We start from the raw sequence: 25,539 nt of genomic DNA, 5'->3' as shown, positions 1-25,539 counted from the left end.
CAGCTAAGCAGAGCAAAATCAAAAACCTTGTCAAAGTCAAGAAAGATTGTACTTTTCATTCTTTCTATCTACAAAGTCCTTCAGTGTCATTGATGGTTAAATTTTCAGTTTCCCGTCTTTATGAAGCTATATTGCCCAGGCATCCCTTTCATTTCCTTAAAAAAGAAAGTAAAGGATGTTTAAAATATGTTATTTAGGTCTTGAAGTTAGTTATTTCTAGAATCATCTGAGAAGCCTTCAGGGGTCTGACCATTCATCTATATACTATCCAAGCAGCTTCTGTTGTGATTTCACCCAATTCCATTAACCATATTATTACATGACCTCTTAGCATGAGAATCTAGTATTATGTGGATATCGCTTCTTAAAAAGTATCAGCAGACAATTAAATATTTTTCCTTCAGTATAGTGTTTTGTATGTTGGCAAATCAGGGGCTTGATAATGAGTGCACTGTGGGATGTTGAAGTAGGTCAGTTAATTGGGGCTGCAGCTCTTGAAGGGTGGGTGAGCTCTGCTTATGGGAAATTGAAGCTTCAGGTTGCCAAGAGGTGGGTGACTAAGAGGTAGCTGTGGCAGATCAAGGGCAACATTTTAATTGGATGATGGGCATTCTCAAAGGGCATGTAGCAATTTTCTGAATTGCATAATCTAATGGTTTGAAATTTAGAAAGTAGTGATGTCATCTCCCCAACTTTTAAAAGAATGTCCATCTCCCTCTGTAATTATTTTGGGTATTATTTTTAATAATAGCAATAGACCAATGCCAGAGAATGTGATGGTCAGAGATGTGTGGAACAGCTTAGTCAGAGTTTCAGTCCTATGTCTTGATGCATTTTCTTGATGATTCCTGGAAAAGTCTTTTATGTTTTCAAAGCCTCCTCATCCTCCTGTTCTCAGTTCATTTCCTGTTCCAACTTTCCAAGAGATTTACCTGTGTGTAAATGATCTGAGTTTAAATATAGTCCTTCCCCAATTACAACTTGTGAATCTCTCTCTTCCTTATTGGATTTTAACAAAATTTATGATGAAAGAAATAGTAAACTCACTAAGAATGTCAAACATATTCTTCAGGTCATCACACTCAGAGTTTATAGAGAATAGGAATTTTGTCTACTGATAATGTGGAGAGGTAGAGAATTTGAGATCTACTCAGAAGATTAATCTGGGATCGGTTTCTTTTTTTTAATTAAAAAAAAATTTTTTAATCTTATTTCTTATTTTTAAAATTTACATCCAGGGGCGCCTGGGTGGCTCGGTCGGTTGGGCGACCGACTTCGGCTCAGGTCGTGATCTCGCGGTCTGTGGGTTCGAGCCCCGCGTCGGGCTCTGTGCTGACAGCCTGGAGCCTGTTTCAGATTCTGTGTCTCCCTCTCTCTGACCCTCCCCCGTTCATGCTCTGTCTCTCTCTGTCTCAAAAATGAATAAACATTAAAAAAAATTTTTTTTTTTAATTTACATCCAAATTAGTTAGCATATAGTGAAACAATGATTTCAGGAGTAGATTCCTTAATGTCCCTTACCCATTTAGCTCATCCCCCCTCCCACAACCCTCCAGCAACCCTCAGTTTGTTCTCCATATTTATGATGGGATCGGTTTCTTAAGTTTTGTATATGGCATAGTAGAAAGAACCCTGGATTAGGAGTTCGGACACCTGAATCCTGGCCCTGGTTTTGCTACTATTTTGCCACATAACTCTGGGAATGTCATTTAATTTTGCAGAGCATCAGATTTCTCTTCTGAAAAATGAGGGTGTCTGGTCAGGTTACTTAGAAAAATCTCTAAAGTTCCATGGTTGTTTTCTGAAAATGAAACTTTCTGAGTTAAGTCTGACAACTGGTTTTGTTTTTTTCCTCTGGCTTGTGTCTTTATCTCACTAGAAAAAGAGCCTAACTGCTCTTTTTGACATCAAAAATGCTTCTTAATAGGGGCGCCTGGGTGGCTCAGTCAGTTAAGCGTCTGACTCTTGATTTCGGCACTGGGAGGTCATGATCTCCCCGTTTGTGAGTTCAAGCCCCGTGCTGGGCTCTGTGCTGACAGTGTGGAGCCTGTTTGGGATTCTCTCTCTCCCTCTCTCTCTCTGCCCCTCCTCTACTCATACTTTCTGTCTCTCAAAACAAATAAAAATAAACTAAAAAAGCGCTTCTTAATAAGTTTTAGTCATTCATTCATTCATTCATTCATTCATTTGCATTGGAAAACATCTTTTTCCCAACAGATTCAGTCCTCCACACATCTCTGCTCATGGTGGAAGAGAAAGGACCTGGCTTCATCGCTTACAGGCTGGGTGACTTTGGAAAGTTAATTAAACTCTCTGCTTCTGTTTCTGTAACAATAAAATAGGAATAATAATTCCTACCACGACCCCTCCAGGTGGTTTTGAATAGTAAAATGGGATCAAGCGAGAGATGAGCTGGCATGCAGCGGCCATTCACCAAACATGAATTTGCTCACTCTGCTTACCACTGTCCTTCCCCATCAGATGGTCCTGCTCTTTCACACCTTCGATAGAGAAGGTGCAAGTGGGTCTCCTGGCACCCAGCTGCCCCACAGTATCTGGGGCTTCACAGATCCTGAACAATGCATAAATATTAAATGAATGAATGAATGGATTGAATAAATCTTAAAAAAAAAAAAAAACCTTTAGTAAACTTATGGGATGCCTTTATAAGGAAGGATCCTGTTGAACCCAGAAGCTTAAAAAATGAAAAACGACAAAATTAGCCATTTTAAAGTGAACAATTCAGTTGTACATAGTATATTCACAATGTTATACAAACACTACCTCCATTTAGTTCCAGAATAACGCCTGCATCCATTAAGCAGTTTCTCCCTATTCCCACTGCTGCCCCCGCCCCTCCATCAATCCCCAGCAACCACCGATCTGCCTTTTGGCTCTAAGGATTTATCTATTCTGGATTTTTCGTATAAATGGAATCATATAATATGCGACCTTATACATCTGTTTTTTTTCACTCAGCAAAAATTTCTTGCAGTTCATCTGTGTTGTAGTAGATATCGGTGCTGTGCTCCTTTCTCTGGCTGAGTATTATTCCACTGCAAGTGTGTACCAAGGTTTGTTTATCTGTTAACCTGTTGATAAACATTTAGGTTGTTTCCGCCTTTTGGCTATTGTAAATAATGCCGCTATAAACATGAGCGGACGTGTCATTGTTTGAGTAATGTTAATCCTTTTCAATCTTTTTTTTTCAACCCTGTTTTGGGTCCTTTTGGGTATATTCCCAGGAGTGGAATTGCTGGGTCGTATGGTAATCCTACAGTTGACCTTTTGAACACCTGCGGTGCTCTCCATATCAGCTGAACCATTTTACATCCCCACTAGCAATATATGGGAGTTCTACTTTTGCCTCATCCTTTTTAACACTTTTTCTTTTTCCTTTTTTTTTATACCTATCCCAGTGGTTGTGTTTTGACTTGCATTTCCCTAATGACTAATGATACTGAATATCTATCTTTTCACATGCTTGTTGGCCATTTTATATCATTTTTAGAGAAATGTCTATTCAAGACCTTTGTCTATTTAAAAAGTTTTTTTTATCTTTTTGTTGTTGAGTCATAAGAGTTCTTTATATATTCTTGATACTAGACCCTTCTCAGATGTATGATTTGCAGATAGGTCTTCCTACTCGATAGGTTGCCTTTTCACTTTCTTGATAATGTCTTTTGATATAAAAAAAGTTTTCAATTTCAATGAAGTCCAGCTTATCTATTTTTTCTTTTGCTGTTCATGCTTTTAGTGAACAGAGCCTAGAGGGGTTTTTTTTTGTTTTTGTTTTTGTTTTTTATGACAGGATCTTAATGCTTTAGAGGAAAACAAGACCTTTTCCAGAAGGTAACCTGTACTTTAAAGTCAAGAGCCATGTGAGTACAGATCCAACAGCTCCTTTGGAATCATTAGAAGAGAAGAATCAGGGGCGCCTGGGTGGCTCAGTCGGTTAAGCGGCCGATTTCAGCTCAGGTCACGATCTGGCAGTCTGTGAGTTCGAGCCCCGCGTCGGGCTCTGGGCTGATGGCTCAGAGCCTGGAGCCTGCTTCCGATTCTGTGTTTCCCTCTCTCTGCCCCTCCCCCGATTCTGTGTTTCCCTCTCTCTCTGCCCCTCCCCCGTTCATGCTCTGTCTCTCTCTGTCTCAAAAATAAATAAAACGTTAAAAAAAAAAAAAAAAGAATCAGAAGCAGCTTCGTACACTATTTGGAAGAACCACGAGAGGACTCTTACTTTAATACTAATTCAGTATCAGTGGCAGGATCATAAATATTTTTAAACTAACATAGACTAGAAAGGACAGTGCCTTTTGATTATTATTTTTATGGTTGAAATCAGAAGGGCTTAATACAGAGTTTGTGGAAAGTAAGTATATTTCAACATTTTTCTGTTTCTTTGCTAGTTCATTTTGATAGCTACTATGCTTCCCTATATAAATAATGAGACCGTTCCAAATGGTAATGACTGTACTTTTCTCAAAGTTTGTATGGCTATAATTTATGTAATGCCACAAATCAAGCAAATAGCTCTTAACTTTATTTTTACCTCAGTGTATTATTTAGAAATCATATGAAGAAAAAAAGCCACAGTTTATTTTCTTGTTCTTGGTTATTATTGTAGGGCATTGAAAGGTTCAGCAGGCATAGTATTGCTTTAAGAGCAGAATTTAGAGGGGCGCCTAGGTGGCTCAGTCAGTTAAGCGTCTAACAGCAGAATTTAGAGGGGTGCCTAGGTGGCTCAGTCAGTTAAGCATCTGACTTCAGCTCAGGTCAAGATCTCACAGTTTATGGGTTCGAACCCTGAGTCGGGCTCTGTGCTGAGAGCTCAGAGCCTGGAGCCTGCTTCAGATTCTATGTCTCCCTCTCTGTCTCTCTGCCCCTTCCCCATTCATGCTGTCTTTCTCTCTCTCAAAAATAAACATTAAAAAAAAAAAAAAAGCAGAATTTAGTTAAGATCCAGAGAGAGAAAAAAGCCGTAGCTATCCTGCCTTCTTCTTCCAAATACACTGAACTAACTTCTGCTTTGTTTGCATATGATTAAGTGAGCACTTAAGAAATGACTGTGAGCCGTTTATATTTGGGGATTAAAATGAGCCTATTTCTCTGGATTCTTGAAGACCTACCACTCAAATCCAACATTTTCTCTGTAGAGGTAACGAATGCTTCTTATCCTACACTTGATTCAACAAAATAAGTATATCGTAAATTCACCTTCCTGGGACTTTGTTCTTTGGTTCGAAAACTCCTATCCACCTCAATAAACAGTACATTTATTACCACCAGAAGAAGGAAGACGGCTAATACAACACAATGTTTGTGACTTTTAAAATGTATATTATTACTTGTGAGGCATACAGACTCTTCCTTGAAATTGGTCTGCAGGCAGTAATTAAACTTTTCAACTCGGACTCCTTTCCTGCTGCTGGGCTATAAAGATGAGGACTTGGCCCTTTCTATTGGACTCTCTCTCAGATTCTCAGTTTCCCCGACTTCAGAATGAAACATAATATCTTAAGCTAACAGAGCCCAGAGAGGCTGACCATTGGCTCCCATTGTCCCCTGATACTGCAGCCCCGCCCCTTTGGCTTGTGCTGACAAGCTGTTTATATTTTTGTAAGGGCCACCCTTTAACTCAGCAGCCTGATGACTATAATGGGCCCAATTGTCCGTGGGCTGCAGAGAGCTGAGTCCCCACATCCGAGGAGGCTGGGGCCAGTCTCTGATGCACAGGAGTAGCCATTATGGAACACGGGTAAGGATGATTCTGAGTGTATGATGCTGCTTTTTCTGGGCTTGCTGCTTATTAATCCTGGGCACTGTTTGAGAGAAACAAGTTGTGACTGAGTTGCTAGCTTTCTCTTGGTGTTCATTTTTGGCCTGCTAACAACGGAAGGAGAAGATCATTTCTCCGAGACTTGCTGACAAAGCTCATAGTGATCCTGGTCAACCCAGGCAAGAAGTGCGCAGAGAAGCCAAAAAGTGGGGAAGAGACGCAAATGGGTTTGACAGCAAAGCAACATGAAGAGGCAAAGCCCACGGCTGCTTCAGCGATGTTGTGAGACTCAGAGGCTGTTTTATTTCCTAACTGAAGAGTTCAGTTAGGAGCCTGGCCCTGCCACTGTGGGGTTTCTGTAAGCCAGCTGTTAGCCCATGTAACTCCGTGGACCCTGTTTGAAGGGGTCTAATATCTGCTGGTATTCTCAAAGGGCAAACCATAGTAGTCTTGTATGTCATAAATAGTTCTATTCAGAAATGTGGGAACAGTTGAGAGCTGGCAGGCTGTAAAGTTTTACTGCCCATAAAAGTATTCAAAGGGTACTATGGCCGTCTGCAGCGGGGCTCAGGAATGAAGGAATAGCCCCAGGCAATTAGAGCATTTGTCCTTGACAACCCAAGAGAGAAGTCAGTGGAGCCAGAAGACGCCATGTGAGAGGGGGGGAGCCTGAAATGGGCTTAGCCAGCCCATCTGGGGGTTCTTTCTGGTTTCTGGCTTGGAAGCAAATGAGTGAGCGTGGAAAACTGCTTGGACTCCAGTCTTTGTGCCGGGTTTCATCAGCCCAGATGCCCCTTTTAGTGCTAAGACCCCCTTCATGGCTCAGGGGGGCTCAGGAGGCCAGGGAGGGGGTGTGCTGTGTTTCGGCCCATGACGGGGAGGGGCTAGAACAGCTGGAGCCTTGGGAATTGCTTTGGGAACAACTGCCTGCTGCTGAATGGAAAATCACCTATGGAAGCTCTGATCGGGGAATTTTGTCCTGTCCTTTCTGTTGAACCTCACGCTGTGAAATCAGTGATCTCACCATCAGTGTTTGATACAGACAAGAGCCTGAAAAACTGAAGAAGTGGGGTTTAACTTTTAGAGAAAATAAAGGTGAATCATGGGACTTTCAGACATCTAGTGCTTTATAAATCTTCCCGCCTCTCTGCATCCCCAGAATTTGTATTTATTATTTAGATACACTGCATTAAAGACATGTTTTGGGGCTCCTGGAGGAATGAAGTCAGATGCAGAGGCTGTTTTTTAAGTGAATTTGACTCAAAGCAACCTGAATGTTTCAGCTCAGTATATGAAAATACCAGGTGATATCTTTTTCTTTCTTTTTTCTTTCTTCTTCTTTTTTTTAATATTTATTTATTTTGAGAGAGAGAGCAAGTGGGGAAGGGGCAGACAGAGGGAAACAAAGGATGCGAAGTAGGCTCTGCATTGACAGCAGAGAGCCTGATGAGAGGCTGGAACTCACAAACAGTGAGATCATGACCTGAGCTGAAGTCTGACCCTTCACTGGACCGGCTGAGCCCCCCTAGGTGCCCCTACCAAGTGGTTTCTAAGTGAAACCATGGTCTCCTTCAGTGAACTGAGAGCCCAGGAAAGGGGGATGAGTTGTCCTGTGGGTGGTTTGTGAAGGGACAGAACTTCTGACTGCCAGCCCAGGGGAGTGGAGGCTCAGCAGGGAGAGGACAGGGCTGCCTCAAGCCACATAAACCCTGGCCTCCTTCACAGTGGAGTGTTCTCCATTCCCACTGGACAAGCACCCCCACATGGCAAGACAGCAAAATGAGGAAGAACAAAGAAGAGGCCTGGTGAGAGGGAAGATGGGGTGAATTCCAGGAGACCCCGCAAGGCACAAAGACAGCTCCTCTCTAGCTTCTATCAGCATGTGGGCAGGCCAGGCTCCTGGAATTTCAGGTGCAGAATTTACATAAACTAATGTTAACGTAGGAGATTTACAATAACAAATAATGTTCTTCTAGAGCTTTTACATACTGAGGATGCTTCTCATGGGCCCAAGAAATAAAAACAAAACAAAACAAGCATATATGGATGAAATGCTATGACAATGGCAATATTAATGGTTATGACAGCTACCATTTATTGAACACTTACTATGTGCTAAGCCTTTATCTCACTCAGTCCTCACCAAATCCTTAAAGTCCTCAGCAAGGACCTTAATGGTCCTCATTTTACAGAGAAGGGAACTGAGGCAGAGAGGGTAAGTAACTTGCATAAAGTCACACAGCCAGTAAGTGACCTGAATTGTGAGTCACTAGGAAGTATACAGTATATAAGCTTGTGTTAGGAAGTGAGGATTTCCTGTGGAATATAGCTGGCACTTATATTCATAGCTTTTCAGGAATTCATCTAGTCACGGCCACCAAAATGTGGCCTCCCGTGAAGCTAATTGGCAATTGGGAGGGAAAGCCAAGAACAACTTCCTTTAAATGGGTAAGAGTGCCGAAGCATAACGGTCTAGCCCCACTGAGTTAACAGCCAGGAAGGGCCAGCTTAGGGGAGGCATTTGGGGCCTGGCCCTGCCACACGGGTGGGTCCGTGCTGCATGGTGTGGTGCCCCAAGAAGGACAACACACAGAAGCAGGCACTCAAGAAGACAGGGGTTGAAAGAAAAACCTTTGATTCAGATACACCTGGCTGAAGCCTCACCTTATTACTTGTATAATCTTGGGAAAGGTGCCTCTTTCGCTCTAAGCGTCTGCTTCCCCAGCTAGGTGGTGGGGGCGACGATGTCTGTGTCACTGGACCATCATGACCATGTGACTTGAAAAATATGCTTCTTATTTTCTCAGGAGGTAACACATTCAAGTCTGTTATTTTATACAACAGGCAGGTACACATTTCTTAGGTGATCCTTTGGATGTTTGAAGATAATTAGAAAATGAGTTAAATAGACACTGTTTTCTAGAGGCAAACATTGGAGACAGCTAGAAAAGAATAGCTCTGGGGCACCTGGGTGGCTCAGTCGGTGAATTTGGCTCAGATCATGATCTCATGATTCATGAGTTCAAGCCCTGCATTGGGCTCTGCACTAGTGGTGCAGAGCCCGCTTGGGATTCTCTTGCTCTGCCTCTCTCTCTGCCCCTTCCTCACTTGCACTTTCTCTCTCTCTCTCAAAATAAATAAACTTTTTAAAATTCTTTAAAAAAAAAGAGAGAGAGAGAGAAAGGAAAATCCACTGCTCCGGGTGCGTGGTCACAAGTGCTAGTCTCACATTTTCTTATTCTCTGCCCACCCTCTGGCTGTTGTAAGACCCACACAGCATCTGTACCCTGGTGGCAGCTCTTGTTAGGCTAGATGCTCACAGAAGTGGTGCTGGGGGCTCCTCATATTCAGAGACCTGCAGGGCTAGGAACACAGATGGCATCATGTTCATTCCTCTCTCTCCGTCTGCTTTCTTCCTCTTCCTCCCTTCCTCACTCAAACATTTACTGATCACTAGTTACCATATGCTAGTCTCTGGGGATACAGAGCTCAAAACCATGGTGTTGGCCCTAGAGGAAGTCACAGTCTGTTGAAGAACTCCACTGGGGCAGAGTTACAACAGATATATATACAAGGTGCTGGGGGAGGGAGCACCCTTAGCCAGACTTGGGACATCAGTGAGAGCTCTGTGGAGGAAAGGATGATACTAGAAGTGAGGGAACCTGGAAGACTGCGGAAGACTGGCCCAAATGGAGTTGGAGGCAAGGGCGACTGGTGTCAGCAGTTTCTGATTCAGCTGGTCAGTGGCGGTTCTTGTGGATAGCAGTGTGCCAGGGTTGGAAGCCATTGAGTCAAGGGAATCAGCATGTGCAAAGGTCCAGGTGCAGGGGACAGGATTCAGGGAACAACCAGTTGTTTGGTCTGGTTGAAACCCAGCATGTGAGCGAATGAGTGGTCCTGGGTGAGATGGAACTGACAGGAAATGGAGCCAAAGAGAATTGTCTTACAAGGATGAAGCAGGTGTGGCAAGGTCTCGACAGTTGTTTAATCTTGAGCACGGAATATTCAGGGATCCATTGTGCTATCATGTCTATGTCTGTTTGTTAAAAATTTTCATGGTAAGTTTTATGAAAAGTAGAATATCCCAGGGGATGTTCTGGGTGGCTCAGTCGGTTGGGCGTCCAACTTCAGCTCAGGTCATGATCTCACGGTCTGTGAGCTCGAGCCCCGCGTCAGGCTCTGTGCTGACAGCCCAGAGCCTGGAGCCTGCTTTGGATTCTGTGTCTCCCTCTCTCTGACCCTCCCCCGTTCATGCTCTGCCTCTGTCTCAAAAATAAATAAACATTAAAAAAAATTAAAAAAAAAAGAATATCCCATACATGCATCAAGACCAGAACGTAGCTTGAGGTGCCTGGGTGCTTTGGATTCTCTCTCTCTCTCTCTCTCTCTCTCTCTCTCTCTGCCCCTTCCCTGCTCACACACACTCTCTCTCAGAATAAACAAACTAATTAATTAAAAAAAAGACCAGAACATAGCTTAAACAGAGCTGAACTTCAATCACAGATCTACTGGTTTCCAGTGACTAATGAAGACTTTGGGAAGTTCCTTAACCTCTCCAGGTCTCCTTTTCCTCACCTGAACATGGGAATAATAATCACATCTACCTTATTGGGCTTTTATGAGGATTGAAAGGATAGGGGCATCTGGGTGGCTCAGTCAGTTAAGCAACTGTCTTTGGCTCAGGTCATGATCTCATGGTTCGTGAGTATGAGCACAGAGCCCGCTTTGGATCCTCTGTCCACCTCTTTCTCTGCCTCTCCCCTGCTCACACTCTCTCTCAAAAATAAATAAACATTAAAAAAAAAAGAAGAAGAAGAAGGGGGTGCCTGCGTGGCTCAGTCAGTTAGCGTCCAACTTCAGCTCAGTTCATGATCTCACAGTCCGTGAGTTCGAGCCCCACATCAGACTCTGTGCTGATAGCTTGGCACCTGGAGCCTGTTTCAGATTCTGTGTCTCCCTGTCTCTCTGCCCCTCCCCTGCTCATGCTCTGTCTGTCTCTGTCTCAAAAATAAATAAAAACATTAGAAAAAAATTTTAAATAAAAAAAAAGAAGAAGAGGGGCGCTTGGGTGGCTCAGTCAATTGAGAGTCTGACTCTTTTTTTTAAAATTTTTTTTTTCAACGTTTATTTATTTTTGGGACAGAGAGAGACAGAGCATGAACGGGGGAGGGGCAGAGAGAGAAAGGGAGACACAGAGTCGGAAACAGGCTCCAGGCTCTGAGCCATCAGCCCAGAGCCTGACGCGGGGCTCGAACTCACGGACCGCGAGATCGTGACCTGGCTGAAGTCGGACGCCCAACCGACTGCGCCACCCAGGTGCCCCGAGAGTCTGACTCTTGATTTTAGCTCAGGTCATGATCTTGCAGTTTGTGAGATCTTGCCCCACATCAGGCTCTGTGCTGACAGCACCGAGCCTGCTTGGGATTCTCTCCTTCCCCCTCCTTCTTTTCTCTTCCCGCACTTGAGTTTGCACTCTCTCTCTCTCTCTCTCACTCAATATAAATAAATAAACATTAAAAAGAAGAAGAAGAAGAAGAAGAAGAAGAAGAAAGGCTAGAACATGGAGAATGCCCTCCATAGTATTTGTCATGGAGGCATCCCTTTTCCCTCACAGATAGATCATTTCATTCATTCTGATGGAAGTTTCTAGATGATGCTCTACAGGGTGCCAAGCAGAGAGCATTTAAATGTTCTGTAAGTTACAGAAGCGTGAACCTGCAAGGCAAGGTTTGGAGCTGGGAGCAAATCTGGGGCACTAGTGGGGAGTGAAGAATATATCCACACCGTAAGCTGACGTGTGTAAGTTTAGAAGGCTTAGCCCCTGCAGATGGCTAAGGAATAGAGAGCATGGTGACTTCTGTAAGTGGAGTGGTGGAACACCAATTTCATTCATAATCCCTTATATTCCATGTATCTTTCTGTCTCCTTAAATTTTCAAATGCGGCACATTCACACCATCATGTATACACTTAATAGGCGTGCTATTTTGTCATCTAGGATGTTAAAGGGACCCCTAAGATGGAGGGTGAATCTGGGATTGCATGCTCTGGGGAACCCCGGGAGCCATTTAGACACACATATCTCACCTCAAGTGGCACCTGCTGGGAACCCTGTCCCTTGTCACACCTGCAGTCCTGTTCAGCTTTTCAAGGAGAACGGTTCCTGGTTTGTAGGTCTTTAACTACCAGGTGTGTTTATTCTTCTCAGTCTGCACTTTCTAGCCCCGTACCTGACAAGTTGACACTCAGGGAAAGGCACACTTCACATTTTGCAGCTGTTGTGCAAATAGAACTTCAGTGACATTATTCAAACAGTTGACTCTAGAAACCACAAGGGGCCAAAGGGCCAGCCCCTGACTTTACAAATATCAGCTATGCTCCTTGACACCAGTCTGGATCTAACTCGGAAAGTGCTGCATATTCCTTAAGGGGTATGTAGGAGGAAAACATTTAAATCTGCAGCACCCTTAAAGCCTCAGTGTAAACTCAGGGCTGGCAGTTTCCAATGTGTGTTCGTTGAAGTGTTAAAGAGCTAAATAAATATATCCTAACTGGGATCCCACGGGGGACCCTCCAAGGATGGAGTTCTCACTGCCTGGGAACTTCCTTCCCCCAACCTGTCTGCTCTTCCCAGAGGGTTAAAACACAGTTTAAACTGAAGTTTAAAGCTGTAACCTGACCACAGAACTATATGCCACAAAGAGCACTGTGTGTTTTCCAAGATAACTTCAAATCATAGTTTCTCAAGGTCTTCCCAGTTGCAACATTGGATGACTTAATTTTATTTTTTTACTTTTTATTCTTAAAGATACTGTTTTTAAGTAGTCTCTACACCTAACATGGGACTCGAACTTACAACCCTGAGATCAAGAATCACATGTTCTACCAACTGAGCTAGCCAGACACCCCTGGATGACTTAATTTAATTTAATGTAATTTTTTAAAGTTTTATTTTATTTATTGGGGGGGGGGGCAGAGAGAGAGGGAGAGAGAGAGAATCCCAAGCAGGTTCTGCACTGTCAGCACAGAGTCTAACTCAGGGCTTGAAGTCATGAACTGTGAGATCATGACCTGAACCGAAATCAAGAGCCAGATACTTAACCGACTGAGCCATCCACGTGCCCCGGGATGAATTAATTTTAAATACAGGAGCTTTAAGCAAAAGGCACAAGTCCCACGAAATCTGCCACGCTGGCTCCTTCTAGAGCCCTCAGGTGCCTCACCAGCAACTGGCAATAATTGCATTTCCAGGGACACCCAGAAGAGCTAAATCTATTTAATATGTCACTGACATACAGGTTCTTCCACTGGGGACCAAGCAACAAGAACTAAGGTTCTCAAGACATTTGATCCCTGACCTGCACTCTTAACTGGATGATTCTATTTTAAGAGCATTTTTAACAACAAAAACACAGCGGTGATCAGTGTTTCTTGTTTTGTTTTGTTTTTACAAATGTGGCCCCTTTATCCCCTCAGCGAGGAGAACTATCGTGTCTTCTGGAGACTCTCTGTGGTCTGGGCATGCTAGGGGCACAGCATAAATATCAATGAATGCTGGTCCATTACAAAAAGAAAATGGAAAGACCCTATAAGGTAGCCGTGACTCTACAAGCCCCAGAAGCCTAGTTGGAACTGTGGCAAGGAAAGATAGTGACAAGGCCTGAACAAAGCAGCTCTCTTCCCACACTCAACGCATGTAAGGAACCAAGGGGTGTCATTGTCGGAGCTGTTACTGGAGGGCTGGATGGGGCAATGGCAGCCGCCCAGCCTTCCCCATTGCTGTCCAGGGGTATTCAGGGAACACTGGCCTCCAGTGGGAAGCTCCCTTCCCGCTGATAGCAAGGGGACATGAAGTCGGGGTGGAATAAGGCTTGGTGACTGCTGGCCTTTGTCCTATCCAGGAATCGGGGTTACCGCATCAGAGGAATGTCTCAATAACATGTGAATTTCCAAGGCTGGATGTAAAACTGCTCCTTTAGGACGAAAGCATGTCCGGCTTGTGTCCACACTCACACTGACAGCTTTAAAAGTGGGGTGAGGGTCACTTTTGAGCAGCCCCCAGTTATTTCTGTGGAATCTGTGCAGGCCTCCTCCCTGAGTGGCTGTAAATCTCTATTCCCTCTCCGTCAGTCCCTGGAAAGCCCAAAGCAAGTAGAGAAGAGGGGCAGGGAGAAGAAAAGAAGTGGTGGGAGGGCTGGAGATTAGGAAAACCATTTCGACTCCCCGCCCCCCGCAACTCATTTGTTGCTGTGGTGGTGGGAGTTTTTGTTTGGGGAACTTTTTTTTTTCTTTTAGTCAAAGCAGTGCGTTCTGGTGCTGCCCGTGGAACAGTTCTTTCCAGTTCCTTCACGTGGTAATTGTGCACGTAGCCTCCAGGCCTAGGCTTGTGTCTGTAAGTCCCTCTATCAATTCCAGGAGGGATTTAGGTTTTGTTCCATTCACCTTCTCCTCCCAGAGCACGTACTTTCTCAGCGGGTGACTGGAAAGCTTTGTGCCTGTGATGTGTCACCAGGCAATCAGGCTACAGCACTTCAACTTAAAATGGAGAGGACTAACACTGCTTAAGGCACTGACTGTATACCAGGGACTGTTCTAAGTGCTTTATGTTTATGAGCCAGTTAATGCTCCCAAGATAGGTACTCTTACTCTCTATTTTCACATGAGGAAACTGAGGCTCAGAGAGTTAAGAAAGTTCTCCAAGGTCCCACAGCTGGTTAGGGGCAGGCTGGCATTCGCTCTCCAGAGCCTGTGGTTTTAACCCCCTACACCATACCCCCAGGGGTGCATTATATTTTTTTGGATGGATGCACAAGAGTGTATGCATTCATTCCCCTATTCCCGGTCATTTAACTTCTTTCAAAGTTCTTTCTATTATAGATAATGCTATGATGAATGGTTTTGTAATCATAACTAATAGTTCTTAACAAATGTTAACTTGCTGTGTGACAGGCACTGTTTCAAGCTCTTTATGCAACTCTTCGTAACAACCTACTATTACTACCATTTAACAGATGAGGAAAGCAAGGCACAGAGCAGTTGGTTCAATATTGTGTCCCAGATTGTATAGTTAGGAAGTAATAGAGCTATTCCAGAGCTACTGCCCTGGACAGTGATGCTGTCTGGACAATTACTCTGATCACACCTCTGATACTGCTTCGAGGAAAACATTGTAAGCTGGGACGACTAGGGCCTTAACACATGAATATTTTTAAGGATCTGGAGACATACCCTTAAACTCATTTCCAGTAACACTGGGTGGCTATGCTAATTTGTGTTCCCATGAACACTGTGCAATTGATTAAGGAATCGAAGTTAGATAAGGCCCTGGTGAATGGAGATGGCCCTCTAGCCCCTGGACAATGTTTTCATAAACCTTTTAAGCTTTTGTGGGCTGATCTAGGCACTTACTATAGTTAATAATAGTTTTGTGAAAAAATGTATCTAGCTCAAAACTGCATCTGGAAAGGGGCATCTGATAATAATCTATTTCTTGATCTGGATGGTGCTCACCCTCTTGTGGTTCCTTTGTGATAATTCATTCAGCTGTTGCCTTAGGACTTGTGCACTTTCCCGTTTGTAATTTATACTTATTAAAAGTTTAATTTTAAAACAAGAATCTATGTATCAAATATGTATATTTTGGATGTTAGGCACAGAATGCTTTGAAATCTATTGTAAAGAATAAGAAAATGAATTGTCACCATATTTTCTCCTCATGTTGGATAAAAGGACATTTTTAAGGAAACATTTTCATGGTTTCTTTTTTCCTAATCACTAATGCAAATATTGAAAAGACACTGAATTACAATAGTCCTAAGAAGTATGGTTCTAAAAAAGCCCTTTGCTTCTTTTTGTTGTTTTTGTTTTGTCCAAGTAAGATTTTGTTTGAAGCTTCAAAAACATGACAGGTATTTAAAATATGCAGAATTTAGGATGAGTGAGTTTTTGGCAAGGACCTGAGAACAATTATTAAGGCCCCAGAGAGAATTATTCTCTTTCCGTCTCGGCTTTCTAACATGGTTTTCCTTAATACTTGGTTTTGAAGTCGTGCATGGTTCTGTGATGGGGCCTGATGCCCCTGCTGAGTAATGTCCCTGGAGACTCAGGAACATCTTTCCATGGCTAATGCATCAGCTCAAGAAGGTCAATATATCATCATGAAAACTTGGTAAGAGAGTATGCTCTTACTCTCATGGAAGCCAGTAACAATTTCCTTGTCAGATTCCCAACTGTTTTGAAATATTATTTTAGTGCTTATTTCCCTCTGCTGATTTTATATTTGATCTAAAGTGAATTGTTTAGCCCCATTCAGTTTCTTAGTCCCTGGACACCAGTTGTAATTTTTATCAGTTTTCATTCGCCTGCCACAGGGGATTTAAGCAGATGCAGAACGAGAGGGTATCTTGTGCCTTTATGACAAGACAAAAAGAGACATGCTTCCCAATTCTTCCTTTATTTACTACACCCCAAATGACCTCACCGTGAGATTCTGTGAGTTCTTTGATGAGGTTACGAATATTCTTTTGTTTAGGCTGTTTTTTAATGTTTATTTTTTTTTTTATTTTTTTTTTTTTTAAATTTTTCTTTTCAACATTTATTTATTTTTGGGACAGAGAGAAACAGAGCATGAACGGGGGAGGGGCAGAGAGAGAGGGAGACACAGAATCGGAAACAGGCTCCAGGCTCTGAGCCATCAGCCCAGAGCCTGACGCGGGGCTCGAACTCACGGACCGCGAGATCGTGACCTGGCTGAAGTCGGACGCTTAACCGACTGCGCCACCCAGGCGCCCCAATGTTTATTTTTAAGAGAGGAGGGAGAGGAGACAGAGTGTGAGTGGGGAAGGAGCAGAGGTGGGGGGGGGGGGGGAGACACAGAATCCGAAGCAGGCTCCAGGCTCTGAGCTGTCAGCACACAGCCTGATGCGGGTCTCAAACTCACGAACCTGCGAGATCATGATCTGAGCTGAAGTTGGACAGTTAACCGACTGAGCCACCCAGGAGCTCCTCTTCCATTTCTACCTAACATCTTACCTAACATCTTAACATACCTCTGTATTAGTCAGTTCAGCCTGCCGTAACAAAATGCCACAGACTGGGTGGTTTAAACAACAGAAATTTATTTTCTCAGAGTTCTGAAAGCTGGAAGTCTAAGATCTAGCTACCTGCATGGTCAGGTTCTGGTGAGGAATCTAGTCTAGGTTTGAAGACAGCAGTTGTGTCCTCACATGGCCTTTTTACTGTGCACACGAGTGGAGAGAGCTCTGTGTCCCTTCCTCTTCCTGTAAAGACACTAATCCTATTGGATTAGAGTCCCATCCTTGTGACTTCATTTAACCTTAATTATTTCCCCGAGGGCCCTATCCCCAAATATCCTAATATGGAGGTTAGGGCTTCGATGTATGAATTTGGAGTAGGGAGGACACGATTGAGTCTGTAATATTACCACAGTCTATACAATTAAAATTAAGGTTTGTTTTCCCTTTCGAAGTAGCCCTCTTTCCCTTAGTGTTTCTGTTAAGTGACATTCAATTTTTAAGTTTGTAAAACATTTTTGGGTCTCTGCTAACTGTATATGAGAATCCAGACATAAACAAGACATAGACCCCACTCAAGTAGACTCTTCAAGGAGTTTATAAAGTAAGGAAGTAGATGAATTGCATGCACACATAACCAGAACATTTGGGATGTTAGAAATCCTATAAGTGAAATTCAGTGTGCTATGGGATTCAGAGGAAGAGATGACTTTCCTCCAAGGGCCACTATTTGAGCTTCCTAATCCGTGACAGGCAGGATTTGGTCTAGGGAAAGTGTAAGAAAAGCCATGCCAGGCCCAGCAGGAACAGACAGCAGGAAGGCAGGAATGTACGGTTCACTTGAAACTTAGGAAATCAATAGAGGAACGCTGTGGGGTTTAATCTTACATCAGAGAGGGAGGTTAGGTTCTAAAGTCAGTACTTAACAAGAGAGGCTCAGTGACTAAATGGCCCTTGACAATCTGGACGTATGGTCTCCATACCACCAGTTTGTCCTCTAGTGTTGCAACAGACCACGTTTTCTTTGAGCACCAGATGAAATAGTTGGCTATGTTTAGGGGCTGTCTTGGAGGGGTGGTATCAGGGAGGAGAGATGGGGCAGAGGGAGGGAAAGAGAGAGAGAGAGAGAGGAAAGTGAATGAATGAGATCACACTTACCATGGCAGATGCTTACACAGTGATAAGCATGGGAAAGCCGAGATTGTTGAGAGAACTGCAGATTCTCTCCAAGTTCCCCCCTAAAATAGGCAAAGAACATGAAGTGGAAACTTAAAGGAAATATTAATGAAATGATCATATTTAAAATGTTTCACATCACTAGTGATCAAATAAATATAAATTAAAATTTTTTATTTTTAATTGAAGTATAATTGACATATAATACTATATTAACAAATAAATACAAAATTAAAAACAATGACTTACTATTTTCTCTTTATTGGATTAGTAAATATTTTAAAGTAACACTGTTGGTGAAGGTGTGTATTTCAATTTCATACATTGCTAATGGGAATGTAAATTGGTATAACTTTTCAAGAAAGTAATTGTGCAATGTTTTACTCTCTTGTGAGCACTAGAAATGTTAATACACCTTGACTTCATAATTCCACTTACAGGAGTCTATCCTGAAAATATGGAGATGTGGACAAAGTTTGCATTTAGCAATTTCATTGAAGTTTTATTTATAATAGTTGTAAGTTTAGAAACAGTCTAAATGTGAACACTGTGGAAACTGATGGCATGAATGATATATCAATGGCATACTCTTAGTTGTTTAAAAATGTGTTTTCTAATCATTTTACTGATATAAAATGAATTTTATAGGATATGTTCTTTTTAAATTTTTATTTTTTTATTTTCTTTTTATTTTCTAAGATTTTATTTTGTTACTATTTTTAATGTTTATTTATTTTGAGAGAGAGAGAGAGAGAACGAGCAGAGGAGGGGCAGAGAGAGAGAGAGAGAGAGAGAGAGAGAGAGAGAGAATCCCAAGCAGGCTCCACACCTGTCAGCTCAGAGCCCTACATGGGGCTCTGTCTCACAAACTGTGAGATCATGACCTGAGCCAAAATTAAGAGTCTGTCACTGAATGGACTGAGCCACCCAAGTGCCCCTAAATATTTTATTTTTAAGTAATATCTACACCCAATGTGGGGCTAAAACCCACAACCCCAAGATCGAGAGTCACATGCTCCACTGACTGAGCCAGTCAGGCACCCCTATAGGATGTGTTTTTTAAAAACAATTTCTCAGGGCACCTGGGTGGCTCAGTCGGTTAAGTGTCCAACTTCAGCTCAGGTCATGATCTTGCAGTTAGTGAGTTCAAGCCCGCATCAGGCTGTGTGCTGACAGCTCAGAGCCTGGCACCTGCTTCAGATTCTGTGTCTCCCTCTCTCTCTGCCCCTCCCCTGCTCATGCTCTTTCTCTCTCTCAAAAATAAAAATAGCACTAAAAAATAAATACATAAGTAAATAAATAAATAAATAAATAAATAAATAAATAAAAACAGTTTCTAAAATTTATATATATAGTAAAAAAAGCAAAAGGGAATAAAAGGGGGGCAATAAATGGTAATGTCATTTACTAATTCTATTCATATTCAAATATATATTAAGCATATTGTATGTCTTGCAATGTATTTATCTGTATTTATCTACAGATAGATTTCTATTTTATTCTGAATGCTTTTCTGAGTTTTCCAAATTTTCTAGGGCATCTAATTGCTTTTTATCTGAAATATGCATTTTAATAAATCCATTTCATCTCTTAAGGCCCAAGCCTACCATTCCATAAGGTATGGTTACTCTAGTAGGAAATGATCTCTCACTTTTCTGTGACTTCCAAATCCGTTTTATCACATATGGTCTTGAATTACAGCTGCTTGTACATGTGATTTTCTTCCCAACTAGTGTGGGAGCTACTGGGGAACAGAGATTAGGCTTAGAGGTCCTAAGTTTTTAAGCAAAGCCTAGCTCTCCCTACCTTTTCCATAAAGCCACTCCTACTCCTTGAAAAAGTGGGTGAGTTCTTCTTCCCATGAATCCTCAAGACAGTTTTTTATGCTTTTTTTTTTTTAATACTTACTGATTTATTTTGAGAGAGAGAGAGACAGAGAGCATGCACATGTGTGCTTGCACACATGCGAGTTGGGGAAGGGGCAGAGAGCGAGGGAGAGAGAGAATCCCAAGCTGACAGCACAGAACCCAAGCGGGGCTTGATCCCACAAGCTGTGAGATCATGACCTGAGCAGAAAGCAAGAGTTGGTTGCTTAACCGACTGAGCCACCCAGGCGCCCCAGTGCCTCTTTAATTCTGCTTTGGATTATAGTTAATTGTGTTTGTCTTGACCCCCTATTCACCATCCAACTTCTTATTACAGGAAATAAATCTCGTTTCTTTTTGTGTCCAGGGAGGTGCCTTGCATAAAGTGTGTGTGCTCAGTAAACATCAGTTGGATTTATGACTGAATGAACACAGGCCCTTTCCAGCTATTTCAGACAGGTGCCTTTTGGTTAGCCCCTACTCTGAACAGTTTCAGGTTGATGTACAGGTGCAGGAGCAAGGAGGTGGGATAAGAAAGCCTACAAAACTAAGAAGACTCAAAGAATTGAGCAGTGGCAGTCATGAAGCCTAATCTACCACAAATATCTGCCAGGAAATGGGTTCACCTTAGACTTGTGATACCCCCAATAATAGTCTTTTGCTCCTCTCTGGGTCCTGAGAACTTTCTCTGTCAGCTTCACCTTTCATAAACTCCTGAAGATTAATTCCCAAAAGAATTCCATTCTTCCAGTCATAAACTGAACACCACCATAAATTTGTTCTACACCGAATTTTAGGCCCTAATCCTCCAAATGTGGCCGTTAAGAGAAGAGTTTAAAATCAAGGATTGCATAAATATTTTAGAATAAAAAATAAGGAAATAAGTCACAAGATTCAATTCAATTTAACACATTGTGCTCCAAGTTTTTGCAAAGCCTTGTCCCAGACACTGAGGATGATGTAAAGATTAAATAGGACACTGATCTCATTCATAAGATCCCACGTGGTGATGGCAGGGTAACAGAGAGGCAGGGGTAGAGTGAGAGAGGTCTGGAGACAAGGAGGACGTTGCCCAAGACTCCCAAGGTTCTGAGTCAGTACTGGAGAGAGGTGGGAACCGTTGGGAGGGCTGCTAGTAGCTATACCTATGTTAGTGGTGTCCATTGATACTTTGGGTCTGTGCCTAGGAAATGTAAAATGTGGGTGGGTGGGATTCACATAGAATAAGAAAGGCTCTAGGAAAAACAAAAGCACCGAAAATTTGAAGGCAATATTGGATACAAGATGTGAAATGAGGGAGATTGTTATAGAAAAAAAAGTAAAGGACTGTATTTAATTTTTTTTTCAACGTTTATTTATTTTTGGGATAGAGAGAGACAGAGCATGAACGGGGGAGGGGCAGAGAGAGAGGGAGACACAGAATCGGAAACAGGCTCCAGGCTCCGAGCCATCAGCCCAGAGCCCGACGCGGGGCTCGAACTCACGGACCGCGAGACGCTTAACCGACTGCGCCACCCAGGCGCCCCAGTAAAGGACTGTATTTAATAGAACTCACTGCATCTGCCACTGTTCTTAGCTACTGACAACAGAAACTACTCTAGTTAGTTTGACCATAAAAGGAGCTTATTAAAAAACATTAGGATAGTATCAAGAAAGTGAAAGGACAACCTACAGAAAAAAAAAAACATATTTTCAAATCATATATCTGATTAAGGACTTGAATCCAGAATATTAAAGTTCGATAATAAAAGATACATTTTAAAAAATTGTTTAATGTTTATTTATTTTTGAGGGAGAGAGAGAGAGACAGAGTGCGAGTGAGGGAGGGACAGAGAGAGGGAGACACAGAATCCAAAGCAGGCTCCAGGCTCTGAACTGTCAGCACCAAGCACGACACAGGGCTCAAACCCATGAATTGCGAGATCATGATCTGAGCCAAAGTCGGATGCTTAACTGACTGAGCCACCCAGGTGCCCCAAAAAATAAATTTTAAAAGACAATTAAAAATGGGGAAAGAATGATGGTTATGCAACAATGTGAATTATGTAATGTCACTGCACACATAAAGATGGTTAAAATGGTAAATTCTATGTTATGTGCTGTCAGCTAAATTCTGTGCTGTCAGCACAGAGCCTGATGCGGGGCTTGAACTCACAGACCACGAGATCATGACCTGAGCCGAAGTCGGACACTCAACCGACTGAGCCACCCAGGCGCCCCTAACTACAATTTTTAAAATTATTTTTTTTAAACATGTGCAAAAGATTTTCATGGATATATCCTCAAAAAAGATACACAAATGGCCAATAAATACACGAAAAGATACGGGACATTATTAGTCATTAGGGAAATGCAATCTAAACCACAATGAATACCACTTCACACCCACTAGGAAATCGGAACCCTCGTAGATTACTAGTGGTAATGTGAAATGGTGTAACTTATTTGGAAAATAGTCTGGCAGTTCCTCAAAATATTAAACATAGAACTTCCAATGACCCCATAATTCTACTCTTAGATATATATCCAAGAGAAAATATGTGTCCAAACAAAAAATTGTACGCAAATGTTCATAGCAGCCATAGTCGTACTAGCTGGAGAGTGGAAACAAACCACATGTCCATCAAATGATGAATGGATAAACAAAATGTGGTGTGGTTGTGCCATGGAATATTATTTGGCCATAAAAAGGAATGAATTACTGGTACATGGTGCAATATGGATAATCCTTGAAAATTTGCTAAGTGAAAGAAGTCAAACACAAAAGGCTACAAATTATAGGATTCCATTTATTTATTTATTTTAATTTTTTTTTGAGAGAGAGACACCAAGTTCGAGTGGGGGAGGGGCAGAGACAGAGGGAGACACAGAATCCGAAGCAGGCTTCAGACTCTGAGCTGTCAGCACAGAGCCCGACGTGGGGCTCGAACTCATGAACTGTGAGATCATGACGTGAGCTGAAGTGGGCTGCTCAACCGACTGAGCCACCCAGGCGCCCCTAGGATTCCGTTTAACTTTTTTTTTTTTTTTTTTTTTGAGACAGAGAGAGACAGAGCATGAATGGGGGAGGGGCAGAGAGAGAGGGAGACACAGAATCGGAAGCAGGCTCCAGGCTCTGAGCCATCAGCCCAGAGCCCGACGCGGGGCTCGAACTCACGGACCACGAGATCGTGACCTGAGCTGAAGTCGGCCGCTCAACCGACTGAGTCACCCAGGCGCCCCCCCCCTAGGATTCCGTTTATATAAAATGTCAGAATAAGCAAATCCATAGAGATAGAAAGTGAATTAGTGGTCACCAGGGACCTAGAGGAGGGTGGAATGGGGAGTGACCACTTGTCTATATGAGATTACTTTCTGGGGTGATGAAAATGTTCTGGAGCAGATGGTGGTGATGGTTGCACAACTTTGTGAACAGACTAAAAACCACTGAATTGTACACTTAAATAGCTGAATTTTAGTATGTAAATTCTATCTCAATAAAGCTCTTCTACTAAAAAAGAAGAATATTAAGTGGCTCAGAGAATCTCCAGGAAATCTAGAGAATCAGGCTTGGAGGCTACTCAGCAAAGAATAATGCCTAAATTATACCACCAGAGGGTTCCCGAATGAGCCTTGGTTCTGCTGTGACCATGGCCACTGCAAACTGTCTAGTGGACCTTTGCCCCCTGCTGGCCCTGAGGGTCCATATGTCTCTACCAGGTTCTACCACTGAAAATGGCTTCTTTGGGGTCTGTTTTCTCCTACTGCCTCATCCCAACTGAAGTCTAATGTCTATCCATACAATTGCCAGAGCCTACATCACAGTTTCAAGCCCTACCTGCAAGGGAGGCTGAGAAAGTGGGTTGTGCATGGAAGGCATGACTCAAACAGATGTCCACTATACCAGGCTTCTCTCAATGGGTTTGCTCAGACAATGGTTTTACGGTCATAAGATGTTAGAGTTAAGTGGGTCCTTTGATGTTCGTCTACCAGTCTGACCATTTGGTCCAACGACTGCAATAATGCCAAAGGCAATGGGCAATTTCTAGCTTTATCTTTCCTGGCTTTTTAAGCATTTGGCGATGTTAATCAGTCCTTTTAAAAACACTTCTCTTCCATGTGTGTGGGCCATCCCTCACGTACCTTTCTAATCGGTTTTCTCTGTTACTGTTCAGAGCTGTTCTCTTTGCGCTGAAAGCTGATATTTCTCCTCATCAACACGTTCAGCCCTCTTTTTTTTTAATGTTTATTTATTTTTGAAAGAGAGAGAGAGAGAGAGAGCACAAGTCGGGGAGGAGCAGAGAGAGAGAGACACAGAATCCGAAGCAGGCTCCAGGCTCCCAGCAGTCAGCCCAGAGCCCGATGTGGGGCTTGAAGTCAAGAGCTGTGAGATCAATACCTGAGCCGAAGTCGGGCACTTAACTGACTGAGCCACCCAGGTGCCCCCCAATCCTGCTCTTAATAACTCAATCCAAATAGTGTGAATGTGATAGATTAAATTATCCCCCTGAAATTCATACATTGAAGTCCTAACCATCACTGATCTCAGAATGTTAGGGTGGGTCCTGACAGACTGATGTCCTGACAGAATGATGTCATATGACTGACATGTCCTTACAGAAAGGGGGAAACTTAGACACCCTCACGCAGGGACAATGCCATGTGAAGACTGGAGTTATGCAGCCACAAGCCAAGGAACTACCAGAAGTGAAGTAGAGTCCCGGAACAGATCCTTGCTTCACAGTGTCTGAGGGAGCATCGTCCTGTTGGGTATCTAGCCCCCAGAAGCATGAGACGGTAAATTTCAGTTGTTGAAGCCACTCAGTCTGTGGTACTTTGTTATGGCAGTCCTAGAAAATGAGGTGAATTTCATTCCTCTATTTACCTTTTACTTATAGGTGGACAACTGTCTCGTTTGTATTGCTAGCCCATAACACCCCAAATACCTTACAGATCCCTGGGGCTGAATGCCTGCTCGGATATTCGCATTTGGATATCCTACAGAAACCACAGAGTCAGCTTGTCTAAACTCAACTCATCAGTCTCCCACTTGTTCCTCCTCCCTCATTTCTCTGACCTGGCAGATGGTACTCTCCATCCACCCTGGTGGGCATGTCAGAACCTGGGTGATAGCCCACAGCTGCACTCCCCTGCCTGTTTCCAGGCATGATATCCTAAAGGTTTCACCTCTCTCCCATCTTTGGAGTCCTTCCCATCTATCCCAGCCCAACTCCACCCTCTTCCCATCCCTTCCTGGGCTCTCTTCCTTCCATATGTCTTTCTCAGCAATCTTTCTGAAACATAAGGGTTCCCATAGCTTTCAAAGGTCAAATCCCAGAGCTTAGCAGAGGAGACCTTTGTGGTCTGACCCCTTGCGAGCCTCCATAACCACATCTCTCACCTCTGTTCCTCTCACCTGCTTTCTGCAGCCATACAGAAGTTCATATCTTCCCCCTGCCTCTCTTCATCCTGCCTGATCCCTGCTCAGTCTTCAAAACCCAAATGCAGCCTCCTGTGGGAAGCCTTCCTTGATTTCCAGCATGATTGAAAACATGCTTCTATGTTCCTGTAACCTTCAGGGCATACATTCTATCATAGCAGTTTCAACATGCCAGGAAATTGATGGTCTCTTCCTCGCCTCCCGGCATCCCCCCCCCCCCGCCCCCCGCCCTGCTTCCTTCTCCCCTCCCCCTGTAGTAAGGTACTTTAGA

At 43.0% G+C, this 25,539-nt stretch overlaps 1 protein-coding gene across 8 annotated transcripts in view; it reads left to right on the top strand.

Annotated features, from left to right (window-relative positions):
- TRIM2 (tripartite motif containing 2) overlaps positions 1 to 25,539 on the top strand; it is a 163,924-nt gene that overhangs the window by 36,116 nt on the left and 102,269 nt on the right. The window contains exon 1 of one of the 8 annotated variants that reach the window (XM_086704074.1): positions 5,613 to 5,755. The exons of 3 other annotated variants lie outside the window; for them this stretch is intronic. Coding sequence is in view for 3 of the 5 variants with exons in the window: in XM_086704066.1 (XP_086560192.1) it covers positions 5,726 to 5,755 (30 nt within the window). In the remaining 2 variants the exon portion in view is untranslated. Of the gene's footprint in view, positions 1 to 5,612; positions 5,756 to 25,539 lie in introns of those variants that run through there. 4 more of the 8 variants (XM_086704066.1, XM_025921392.2, XM_086704075.1 and 1 more) reach the window with 4 other exon arrangements.

This window comes from Puma concolor, chromosome B1 (assembly GCF_028749965.1).
Source record: "Puma concolor isolate L17-30 chromosome B1, mPumCon1.1.hap2, whole genome shotgun sequence".
Classification (NCBI taxonomy): domain Eukaryota; kingdom Metazoa; phylum Chordata; class Mammalia; order Carnivora; family Felidae; genus Puma; species Puma concolor.
The sequence above is the reverse complement of the archived record's forward strand: the minus strand, read 5'-3'. Positions and strand labels throughout refer to the sequence as shown.